Below are 13,085 nucleotides of genomic sequence, written 5' to 3'. Positions count from 1 at the left end.
ATCCACATGTACCAGTATTTAACGAGCATTCTCCCCCAATAAAATGTGTCAGGTTTTACCTCTCGAAATGTACCTGAGGAAAACTGCGAGGCATGTGGTAACTACCGCAGGCCTTGTAATTCCAATTCACGGGCGCTTGCAATGAGGGCCTAAGTGCAGCAAAAGGATCCAGTAGGCACCAGTCATACATGGTCAATCACGGTACACAGTCAACATGTTTCTTAAAGTCTTAAGACAAGCATCTGTGGTTATGAGTAGATCATCTTCAGGTGTGGGTGTAGCCAGGCTGCGTATACTCAGGACGAGCCTCTGGAGTGGATGGTCTACAGCATGGAACAATGTCAGGGACTTAAAGAGACAGGGAAGTGAGGAGATGGATGGATGGATGAATGGATGGATGGATGGATGGATGGATGGATGGATGGATGGATGGATGGATGGATGGATGGATGGATCGATGGATCGATCGATCGATCGATCGATCGATCAAGGGTTGTATGGAGTTTTGGATAGTTGAAAGGACAGCTGTATCAATGGAGGGTCAGACACATGGATGGATGGATGGATGGATGGATGGATGGGTGGCTGGTGATCAATTCACTGATCGATCGACAAGGATGGACAGATGTATCAAGGGATTAATAGAGACATGGATGGATGGATGGATGGATCAATTGATCGATCGATCAATGGGTATATGGAGTTTTAGATAGTTGAATGGACAGCTGTATCGATGGAGGGTTGACACATGAGCAATTGATTGATCGATCGACAAGTGTATGGAGTTTTAAATGGATGGACGGATGTATCAAGGGATTAACAGAGACATGGATGGATGGATGGATGGATGGATGGATGGATGGATGGATGGATGGATGGATGGATGGATGGATGGATGGATGGATGGATGGATGGATGGATGGATGGATGGATGGATGGATGGACAGACGTACAGACGGACCAGTAGGTATATGGAGTTTTGGATGGATGTACCGATGTGTCAATGGATGAAGAGACACATGGGCAGACGGACATGTTGATGGGTTGATGGCTGGATGATGGATACACGATGGATAGTCAAACAGAGAGATTTACGAACAGATGAAGGGCAGATATGGACTAGGCAAATGAATGGATATTTTGATTCAACTAGCTAAACCAATGGAGCCATAGATGGGTTGATAGATGGAGAGACATGACGTGCAACCAATTGTATAGAGAGACAAACGGATGAATTGAAGCTCAGATGGGAAAATAGAGTCAGTTAACGATGGAGAGGTACATTGAGCGATAAGGAGATTCAGAGATATGTGGGTACCACATGACTAGCTGGAGTAAAAGAAGGAAGAGACTAGAAATATACTTGGTGAAAGGAATCCTTCTTACGGATAATTTTAACTTAATGTTGATCCTTAAATTGAAAACATTTTTTGAACACGCTTTGCCGTAAGAACGAATATTCTGCATCCCAAAACCATGCCTACCACCCTCACAGCCTCTTGTCACCTTTATAGACTGTTCTGTAAGTGTGAATAAATAAAGGTTATGTACACAATAGATACATAGAGAGCCTGTGATTTACAAGCCTTGCAGAAGTGTCATTCTTCCCAATGTTCCAAAATAATAAGTGTTCCCTTGTAAGACCTTGTGACCCAGGACTTTGGGGACTGTCTGAAGAATGTTTCATGAAAAGGTGAGGGGAAACCTTCATCGTTTTCTGGTACCAAATCTCATGAAATGTACTGGGACACCTAGCCTCCAGCCACAGACCCAAGGCCTTCAGCTGATGCCAACCTTGTGCCAATGATTGTTGGGTCAATTCTCCACATCCTACTCCCTATCCTAATGCATTCTGGGACATGAATCTGTCAAACAGACACAATACTTGTGATATGGCTTCTGCAGGCAATGCATCCGTGATGGTGAAACGGAGAGTGGCTTGATGGAATGATGGAGACCTTGTCTTTCAAGCATTGAAAGTCCTTCTCTTGAGCTCACTCCTTAAGACTTTTCAGGCAGTTATTAGGAAGCTGTTCCATTGCCAAGGTTCATCCAGCAAGAAGCTTATCTTCCAAGGATGAGAGTAGCCTTGATGTCCCTACTGCAAGGCAGTACTACCTTTCGCAGAATGCCATTCAGAGAGGACGTTAAAAAAACAGACACCAGGCAGGAATTTCCAGTGAGAGTGTTGGCTGTTTCCGGACTATGTCCATAGGGCTGACCCCCCAAACTCAGTTCCGTGTGGAGGAATGCTCAACAGTCCACTGCATTCCATTGAACCTTCCAACTGTCCTGCGGAAGGGTCTACTCCAAGTCAATGGAGATGCATCGACACTGTTTGACCCGGGTGATCCTTTTCTTCTTCGTCGGCGGCTGCAACTCCGGGCAGTTGAGTGTGATAGTCATTGTAGTGAACTTCTTGGGCTTGCAGAAGGAGCATGACTGGAACGCACCTTCTTCCCGGCGAAAATGGCGAGGGATGTAGAAGGAGTTGCATTGGCCGTAGCAGAAGCGGTTGAGGATAGTGCGGCTGTTGCAGCCCTCCTCGTGGATAGTTTGCTTCAGCGGTTGGGTTTTGCACCAGTCCCGCTTCAGGTACTTGCGCTCAGTAACATGCAGGGCCTCCTGGCTGGACTCCAGCACCTCCTCTGCAGGCATGGCCGTGCCTTTGCCTCGGGCCCGCCCACGACCGCCTGGCGTCTGCTGCTGCGTCTGCTCAGAGTCGTTGGGTTGGGCCTTGTCTGGAGGCGGGATGGCTCCCTGCGACCCGCGTGCCTTCTTGTTCCCCTCTGTTGTAGGGAGGAGCAGCCCGAACAGCAGGAGCAAAACACCCACAGCATAGGCCAAGCGCATCATCCTAGGAAGAAATGGGGGCAAGAAAGAGAAGAACTTTGAGCAACATGCCAAAAATCAGACTCAAATATAGTTTGTGTAGATGAACATATGTACGGATAATACATGAATACAAAGCAAGCAACAGAATTATGGCATCAGAAGGTAATACCATTGCAAGATAATATCACATCTTCAAGGTCTTTTTTTAACATCAGGGGGTGCTATAGCTGAGCAAAATTGCAATGAAAGGATTCTTCAATGTAGCACCTGTGTGGGTGCTGGTTTTAAGGTACTCGCATTCTATTTACTTTCATATATTTCGGTTTTATCACATACTATCATTGTTTTTAGGTCTCGCCTGGCCCAGCGCATGCGCTGGTCTGGCGAGACTTATTGAGAGGGCTCCAAAAAGTGCTACCAGGCCAGCCTAGAGCCACAGTGCATGTGCGCGGGCGCACGCGCTTTACCGCGATTATTTTCGGTTTCGTGGCCGGATGTTTGATCGTGATCACTTTCGCGGCCGCATGGCCGCTTTGCATAGCCAATAGGTCTCGCTTTTGGGACCTTATAAGTATTTAGTTATGCAACTGTTAAATGGCTAAACACTTATAAGGTCCCAATGGCGAGACCTATTGGCTATGCCAATGCTTGTTCGTGTTTATTTTCCATCTGTAAATGTTGTCACACACATTATTTTTCCTATTTTTTGTTTGTATTTACACAGATATAGTGCACCACTAGTGAGGTAGCGTCAGGTAGTGCTAGAGAGATTTATAAAGACAAATATCTACTCTCATTGTAGTAAAATCTAAACTTGTAGAGGCTTTTTATTCAATGAAACAAGAAATGGCAAAAGAGAGATGGAGAAGGGCTTCTACAGGGACAAAGTAAGCATGCCGGACAGTTGTTGTGCTAGCTCTATCTATCTATCTATCTATCTATCTATCTATCTATCTATCTATCTATCTATCTATCTATCTATCCATCTATTATCTATCTATCTATCTATCTATCTATCTATCTATCTATCTATCTATCTATCTATCCATCTATTATCTATCTATCTATCTATCTATCTATCTATCTATCTATCTATCTATCTATCTATCTATCTATCTATCTATCTCTCTGCACATCTATGGCTAAATTTGTCTAGCTAGTGGAATGTAATGGATAGCTACGTAATATGGTCCAATATTGCATCAAAGGATAATGGTGACATCGTAAGTCTCAGGGGCCACCAGAACCCTGAGCAGTATGGAACCATATTATACGTTACCAGTTATGTATTTCCTATATGATATGTTTATTATGGGGTAGTTAGGTTAATAAAACTGTCATCTTCAAGGTGCAGCAAACAATGAGCACATATTGAAATTAGAATGTTTAGATTTTGTTTACCTTTCATGAATAATTTGTTCATAAAACAATGATGAGTGGATTAAGGCAATTCTGTGGCTGCAGTGCTTACCACATAATTAGGGACTTACCACATTTGCCACCTAATTTGAAGATTTCAACATAAAGTGCTGTTTCTAAAACACATGGATCACAAAAATAAAATTGCCAGAGAATGTGTCGCATACTTTAGTCATCCATTGCCACATAATACAAGTAGCCCTGGTAATGGTTAAGGTTGGGACAGTGGTTCCCTGTGAAATATTGGTTTCACACAGCTCCATTTTGTGCAATGAAAGCACCCACACATTATATTACCAGACCCCATATTACACAGAGAACTGTGAAATATGGGTTGGAAATGATGACGATAGGGAAATACAATTTATTCACACAGCTTTTCAAGAAAGGAACCATTCATCACATGTGAAACAAAGTCTCTCAACGTCATGATAAGCTATGACCGACACTGTGATTTCCACATCGATGAAAGTTTCGAAGCAGCACAGTTTCAGTGACGCCTGCTGTGAAAGGTTTACAAATACATCGCACCAGTGGTCTCCCAATAGTCATTCAGCCACTAATCCTGCTGCAGGGCGGATCCTGGGAATGTACTAATGATTAATCATCCAAAGAGCAGGCTGACTACAAGCAGAACTACTCTGAGCAGCATGCCCCACAGCAGGCATGTAACAGCATTCACCAGGTAACACCCCTGTTTCCCATTCTCTGGCACTTCATTGAGGCCGCCACATCACATCTTGGATTCAACTCATCCCTCCTATCAGGCCATACTTCACACTACTCCTCTAAGTTGGACTAAGAGTCACCACACCAGCACGTCCCCACCGCCAACATCCTGAACTCCCAAAGGTTCAAAGCTAGCCCCTCTCTCCCACGCAATCTGAGACCGCCCCCAGAGCGTACACTCTTCAGGAAAGAGCTCAAAACAGTTCCTCTTGAGGACCTATCTTAGCAAGGACACCGGACAATTTGAAGACCAGCGGAGGAATAGCTCTCCTCCTGGGCGGTTGCTACCAAGGGATTACTAATTCAAGGGGTATACCTTGATCTATGCACATTATTAAATGAGCCACACAGTGTTTAAACATCCATATAGAGTTGGGGGAACCTTCACTCTTCCAACGGCAAAACATACACTGGCCCCACAGTTGGAAACCTTTGACCTATGCCTCTATGGGGGACGAACAATCTGATGTCATCTTTAGGTTTCGCCTAGCGTTGCAGCGCACATGCACTGCTCGCTCTGCGAGACATATTGTGTATGAGGAGATTTCAGAAGGGGACTTGAAGCCCACCCCATCATTTACATTGGGTCACATCAGCGTTTATGCTGAACGCTGGCTTCCCATTGAAAAGGATGCTTTTTCGTTACCGCCCTTTCTCCTTTTTGGTCCGGCCCATCCGGACTGGGTCGTCTGCTTCAGGGGTGTCGTGAAGCAATTTCTCATCTGTAGGGGGCCATCTGTTTCTAATTAGCGTAGCCTTAGCGTGGTCGCTTTCACTTTCCCGGCCTCATACCCGCACTTCCACTTCTTGACGTCTCCGTCTATATGCCAAGGCGAGGGAGACATTTAGGGACTAGTGTTCCAGTTACAAATTAACCCCCATTCCTACAGCATAGTGTTGGGATTAGTGAGACAGCGTAAGTGAGAGAGTTAAGAGTGCGAGAGAACAAGAGAATTCTGCTTTGGTGTGAAGGAAACGGATTTGCTGAATAACTAAAATTATAAAATTGAAAAATAACCAAAGACAACTTTCCTGCCCTTCACAAAAATCTTGAGTGTTTCCCGGAGAACCTCACTTGCTGTAGGTCATACTTCGGTCCTATTTCTCTAAAACAGCCTTCTCTCTCTTTCTCTCAGATTCTCTGCCCGCACCCCTTCGCATGCCCCTTTCTATGCCAGTCTTTCCACCCCCTCTCACGCACACATCTGCTTCCATCTCTTGTCCTCTCCCCGCTTCATACTGTATATACAACCCCCATCTCTCTCTCTCGGCACACTTGTACCGCACTCCACCCTGCCGTTCTCTTGATACTGAAATCATTTTCAGGGTGGCTCCTGATTGGCTGCTGATGAGTTCACCCAATTGTCCATGGCCCCATGGGGGAGGGGAGTGTGGTGGGTGATGACATCATCGCCCAGATATCCCATCTGTGTGGGACAGAGTTAGAGTGGGCGGAATCTTATCAAATTAATATCAAAACCTTCTCGGCGCTCCTGTAAGGGGGCTGCAGTCGCCCTGCCTGCAATTTTCCCCTTTCCGTCCCCCACTAACCTCGGCCAGTCGCACCCTACACCCACACACAATCATAATGTGTGAGATGTTTTTTTTACAGAAACTGTTATTTGTTTGAAGCAAGTGTTCATTCCGCGCTGAATCTCCGTGTACACAGCCAGAGGGGAAATAACCAACAGTGAGTATGGGGGTGGTGGCGCGAGATTTGCGGTATTATGACTGATGAAGCAGCGTGCTCTGTCTCCAGCCCTAGTCTGCCCCTCCCTTGAGACCTGACTGGCAGCAGTACAGAGACCCACGGGCATTAAAGCTATTTCATTATGGGGAGAGGGGGCACATTTACCATTGTCTGCATTTCTGTGGGGGCGGGGGGGTGGCCGCAAGTAAGTTCTGTGGATAATATTGTTATGACTAGATAGGTAAAAAATGTATGGACAATAAACACAAGCTAGCATTGTGCCCATTTGAAATATAAAATTAGATTGGAAAATGTGTGAAGAAATGGCATAACATATTTTGCAGCTGTTTAAACCTTACCTCCACTGTTATTAAAGAATTCATAGGCATATTTCGCGTGATAAAAAAAAATACTCAGGATTTTATTGTAAACTCTATTCAAGCATTTTTAACCATTCCAGAATCCCTAAACGGCCTGTATATTTGAGTGAGAAAGGTCACAACCCTAGGTTTAAGGGTCTAAGAGCGCCTACATTTCTATAATCGATACCGCCCCTTAAGCTGGGACCCTGTAGACGAATGGCAGGGTTAATGGGGCGCTTGCCATGGGTGAACAACCAGACCTGATGCAAGCAGGCTCTATATTGATGAACAACAAAACATTGAACTGGGGGTCTAGTCAAATCCTGCTTACTAAGCAGAAAAGTAAAGAGAAACGGGCTAAAAAAGTCCCAAAGAACAAAAAAAGTGAAGAGAGTAAGAGAAGCAGAAAGAAGAGACAACCAGATGCAATCGGGAGTGAATCTAGGAGCGGAATGATCGGATACCCATCAATTATCGATGTGATCAGTCTTATCATCAGGTTGTCCAATCCAAATAGAGATGCTTCTCTTGATCATAGAGAACATCTGAATGAAAAGATTACACTCATTGGTAGGCCAAGGTTGTCAAGGGATTGGAATGGAAAAACAAACCATAGTTGGATGATAGAATAATTGACAGGAGTGCAGTGCTAACAAAAAATAGTGAAGTGGTGTATTAAAATAGAATTGCGAGAAAACACTAACAATTTATTGCGTGTCTCGCATCCTAATTAAAACAACAGTGCAGAAAGGCAGAATTAAACAAATGACTGCCATATAAAGGTCGACATGTTTCAGCCAAATGAGATACAATCACCTCTGAGGCTTTCTTCAGGACCTGTGTTGTTATTGTATCTAGCTACTGCAGTAAAGTGAAGAACACGTATAGTGATAAACATATAGATAAAGACAGACAAGTACGTTTATCTCACTATCATGTAGAGATGGCACATTGTACCATACTGAATGTATCCTCCGTCTCAAAAGGATGCTGCGTGCATCTGCCAAGAAAGCAAAAGGAATTGTCTCAAAATAGGAAAAATAAGAAATAGAAACACTTGTTTTTGTTCTAAACAGAAAACCGACATTATATTAGATGTTTAGAGAGCTTACCCGTAATGATCGGGGAGCAGACCTCACCTCGCCCGGATCCTGATTCCCGACTAAGAGGCCCCGCTCTACATAAAAAGAAAAATGAACTACCAATAACTGGAAAACAAATGCTGCAAAATCCACGAAAAAAGAGTGTGTGCCAGTGTAGTATACTACTGGCTGCAAAAGATGGTAGTCTACAACTCGAAATAAAACCACACAATGTGTCATGCCAAACAAATAGTAACTCCCCGCTAGGAAATGATGGGTTTTAATGTTAAATGGAAAAGGGGATGCCAAATATGCACCTGAGCATGAAAAATTCGTGCATAATGAAATATCTGCAACTCTTGGGCATAGTTGCATGGATTCACACGATGATATTAAAGAAATGATATGCAGTTTACATGTGGAAAACTTTATCGGAGGGGAATTTTACCAGCAAAAATGACATGTAGAGAGATCTAATAACTTCGTAAAATGAAGGTACTATACTGGAGAACGCCCGATATTCTTCTGAAAATAAGAAGATTAGAGCAGTGACTCCGGTGCTTACCTCTCCGTCGTTGCCTCGTTGCGGCACCGCAATCAGGAGGGAGGTAACCGGGACTGCGAAAACGGCGTTCTAATGGAGCCTCCAAATCACGTTGGGACAACGCGAGATTGCGTAGCGATAAGCGCGTTTACCCTGTAACCGGACACAACAGCATGACTACAGGGTGACGTCATAATGGCCGTTTATGTAGTTCCTCAAGGTTACGATGATATCAATTAAATTGTATTTGGTTTAGTTGCGTAACAGGAAACAACAGCAGAGCAATGTCTATTATATATTGTTAACAAAGCCTGTCAGCTTTCAAACACATAATCATGCTGGCTGAAAACAGCTCAGTGAAACGAACTAAACAAGACTACAGAATGACATCATAATGGCCGCTGGTGTAGTCCGTTTTGGTTTGCTAATAAAGTATGTGCGTGCTTTGTATCGATACTCCAGAGGAAAAACACTGTTAGCTGTTAAAGTGTAAATGCGTGTGTCTGCAACTAACAAATAAGTACCTCTCTGAGACTGCAGTATCTCTCATTGTTAATCGAGAATCAAGTAATTTCAGATATAAAGATATATCAGTGATGGAAGTATAAAGAACTACAAAATTGCATCGCAGAGTGGACTTGAGTGGTTCGATGGCCATATCTGGACAAGGACTCGCACTACGAATAGTGAGTGTATAAAAAATGAGCGAGTCTTGATGTTAGATGTTGAGAACGTGTTGGTAATGATCAGGGGATAATGCAAAATGTCAAAAGCAATTTAGATGCATATGGGGAAGCAAGCAGATACCCAAATAATAAAGTCTACTCTGAAAAGGACACCAAGATATGTTCATAGGGTAGTCCAAGGAATTTCATCATTCAAACCCCTCACATCGCTCTGTAGTTTAAACACCCATTCCTGTTCTATCACAAATAGGTATTTAGTGATGTCAACAATATGTGATGGTATCAATGGTTTTTCGAGCACTGTCCAGGAAAAATCATCTGCTGTATGATTTTGATCGACGAAATGTCTGGTAAGTTTAGTCGTTGATCTTCTGCACCTGAAGGAACTCTTATGTTCTACCATGCGAGTCCGCACTCTCCGAGTTGTCATACCTACATACTTGTATAGGCAGGGACAAGTAATAAGGTAGATCAAATTGTCACTGTTGCAGTTGGTAAACCTCTTAAGCAGCCAGGGTCTATTCGTACCTATATCTATAGAGGTAGTGTGTTTCGTTTGTGGACAAACAGAGCAGTTGCCACAGGGAAAATGGCCAGCCACTGCCGGGAGTGCCCAGAGTGTGCCTACTGATCTCTGGGGCAAAGTTTTAGGGCGGGTATGTACTAACCGGTCCCGTATGTTACTAGACCTCTTAAAAGAGAACAGAGGGGTTGCCAAGGATCTGTCACAAGAAGACAGAATCCGCCAATGTTTCCTTACGCTTTTTTGTATTTTATTCGCCATTGTACTGAATGTAGTGACAAAGGTCATGCGTTCTAGAGTAGGTTTCTCAGTTGCAAGTTCCAAAAGTGCTTCACGATGATTGTTAGTGGCCCGCTTAAAAGAGCGTTTCACTAGCCGGGGAGGATAGTGTCTCGAGATCAATTGTTCAGTGAGGACCTCAGCATGTTTTTTGAAAGTATTCACAGTTGAGCAGTTCCTGCGGACCCGCAGGAACTGTCCAAAAGGTAAGTTGTCCCTCAACGATTTCGGGTGTTGACTGTCATACCTTAGTAAAGAATTACGAGACATTGGTTTCCGATAGAGCTCACTTTCAAGACCTGTGGGTGTAACAAAGATGGACAGGTCTAAAAAGGCTAGCCTACTATCATTGATCTCGACTGTGAACTTTAAGAACTGATTTCTCGTATTCAGCCATTGATGAAAAAGAAGAATAGACGCACGATCTCCTCTCCAGACCACTAACACATCATCAATATAGCGTTTCCACAGTCGGATGGAATCAAGAAACGGATTGGTGGAATTCAAGATGTGTTGCTGTTCATAGGAGTGGACATAGAGATTGGCCAGGCTCGGCGCAAAAATACTGCCCATACTGGTCCCGGAAACTTGGAGGTAGATCTGGTCTTCAAATTTAAAGAAATTGTCTTTCATGGCAAGTTTGGCAAGTGCCATAATAAAGTGTACAGGGGTGATGGAATCCAAATCGGTCTCTAGTAGGATAGTGGATATTGTGTCCAAAGTCTCATCCTGAGGGATGGAGGTGTAAAGCGCCTCAACATCAAAAGAGACTAAGAGATCCGTACTAGTGTCAAAATCGATGGTAGGTAACAGACGTAGTACGTCTTTCGTGTCCTTGAGATACGTGGGCATCTTGCTGACAATGGGTCTCAAGAAATGGTCCACGAAGGTGGAAAGAGGTTCCAGTATAGACCCTTGGCCCGAAATGATGGGTCTGCCAGGCGGTGGTCTTTGTGCCTTGTGTATCTTCGGTAAGATATAGAAGTACGGCATGATGGGAAATTTGGTTTGTAAGAATTGGGATTCTTTAGCTGTAATCCAACCTTCGCAGAGTGCTTCCTCTGCCATATCACTAATAGTACGCTGTAGTCTATTAGTGGGATCTTCCGCCAATGGTAGGTAGAAGCGGCGGTCTTCCAATTGTCTCAAGCATTCAGTTCTGTAATCGGATGTGTTTAGAATCACTATGGCACCGCCCTTGTCCGCTGGTTTTATAGTGATCAAAGTGTCTGCGGACAAATCTCGAAGGGCCCTTTGTTCACCCAAGGGTAAGTTAGTATATGAGGATTTATGACTCGTAGAGAGTAAGGTGACATCTCTTTTCACTGCTTCCTCAAAGGTTAGAACAGCCGGCGGAACCGTATGACTGGGGGGATTAAACACTGAGCGTTTCTTGAGGCCAGTGTTCATATCGGTGTCTTTAGCTTCGGTCAGTTCTTTATCTTTGAAGAAGTAATGCAGTCTCAATTTCCGAAAGAAACGTGCCAATTCGCACTGTATCTGAAAGGGATCGCCGTCAAAGGTGGTGACAAACCCGAGACCTCTATTCAAAACTGATTCTTCATCTTTGGTGAGGGTCTTAGAGCTAAGATTGACAATCAGGTCTGATGGGGGCTGTCTGTCGGAGGAATGTTCCTCTGTGTCTGACTGCGGGTCCCCATGTGTGGGCCTGTTTGAGGGTCCAAGTGAACCTGGGACCGTTGGTTTCTTCTTCTGCCTCTCGACCTGGGGGGGCCTAATCCTAAAAAAGGATGCGAGTTCGGGTCAGATGGAAAACCTTGAAAGGGTGCCATTGGTGGTTGAAAAGGGTGTGGGGGATAATTCCACGGTGTTGGTGGCCACCACTGCTGGAATTGGGGCATGGACTGTCCCCTATAGCTGTTGAACCGATTGAATCTGCCCCTCCCTCTTGGTGGTTGTTTGAATGAGCCTTGGCCCTCTGAGTCACTATCCTCCGTGCTGGATCCCGAATATGTAGACCCAAATCTCTTGCCATTATTCCGGAATTCAGGAGGAGAGTAATTCTCACTGGTGTATGGGTAGACTGTCTCATGTTTAAATTTGGCCAGGTCTTTCTTAAATTTCTCAATTTTTGAGAGTAAGATGGAATCTTTAAACTCTTTGTTGTTTTTATTGGATTCTTCCTGATTTTTACGAAAGAGACTGGCAGTGATGGTAGTTTTTATTTGAGATTCTAAGAGCTGTATTTCAATCAAAATAGAATCTGCGACCTTTTTGGCAGTACTGATAATCAGTATGAGCCAGTCACGCGTACAGCGCCAGGCTATCAGGGACCAATCTTTTAGAAATCCCTTGTCTGTAAGGAACAGACGTGGAGCATTTGTGACTATTAAGCCTGGGGGTGCACAGTTGGCCCTTAGATATTCTGCCATAATGGCACCATGGATCGAGGAACGGGAATGTGATTTCTTCAGAATCAAGATCTTACCCCATTCATCAACAGCACTTACAGAGGAAGTGGTGGGTAAATCTAAAATACTGGGAGTGTTATCAAGAATGGATTGTAGAGTAGCATCATCATATGCTAAGCCGCCACATTCGGCCATTTTGGCACAGATCGGGGAAACAGCGGGGGACAATTGGATGACAGACACATAAAGTGGGAAAATCGAAGAAAGAAAAAACTCACTATTTGTAAGTTCAGTGTGTTCTATCCTAGAGGTATAGAAAAAATGTATGTATGCACAGACCCGCAGCTGGTAAGCTGCTCAATAACTAGGCACTAAGAAGATTTTTTGTAGGGTCTAAGGGAAATTTTAGTGACCTGCCACAGTTCTAATCCCCTAAATCTATATTGTAAACAACAAAACATTGAACTGGGGGTCTAGTCAAATCCTGCTTACTAAGCAGAAAAGTAAAGAGAAACGGGCTAAAAAAGTCCCAAAGAACAAAAAAAGTGAAGAGAGTAAGAGAAG

The 13,085-nt window shown here is 44.0% G+C and overlaps 1 protein-coding gene across 1 annotated transcript in view; it reads right to left on the bottom strand.

The window, feature by feature from the left end:
- Nucleotides 1-612: 612 nt before the first annotated feature.
- Nucleotides 613-13,085, bottom strand: part of GREM1 (gremlin 1, DAN family BMP antagonist) — an 87,689-nt gene continuing 75,216 nt past the window's right edge. The window contains exon 2 of the mRNA XM_085627320.1: nucleotides 613-2,857. Coding sequence (XP_085483446.1) covers nucleotides 2,305-2,856 — 552 coding nt within the window. The 5' untranslated portion in view covers nucleotide 2,857 and the 3' untranslated portion in view covers nucleotides 613-2,304. The remainder of the gene's footprint in view (nucleotides 2,858-13,085) is intronic.

Source organism: Triturus cristatus, chromosome 9, assembly GCF_964204655.1.
Source record: "Triturus cristatus chromosome 9, aTriCri1.1, whole genome shotgun sequence".
Lineage (NCBI taxonomy): Eukaryota > Metazoa > Chordata > Amphibia > Caudata > Salamandridae > Triturus > Triturus cristatus.
Note: the sequence above shows the minus strand (reverse complement) of the source record. Positions and strands in the feature narration are given on the sequence as shown.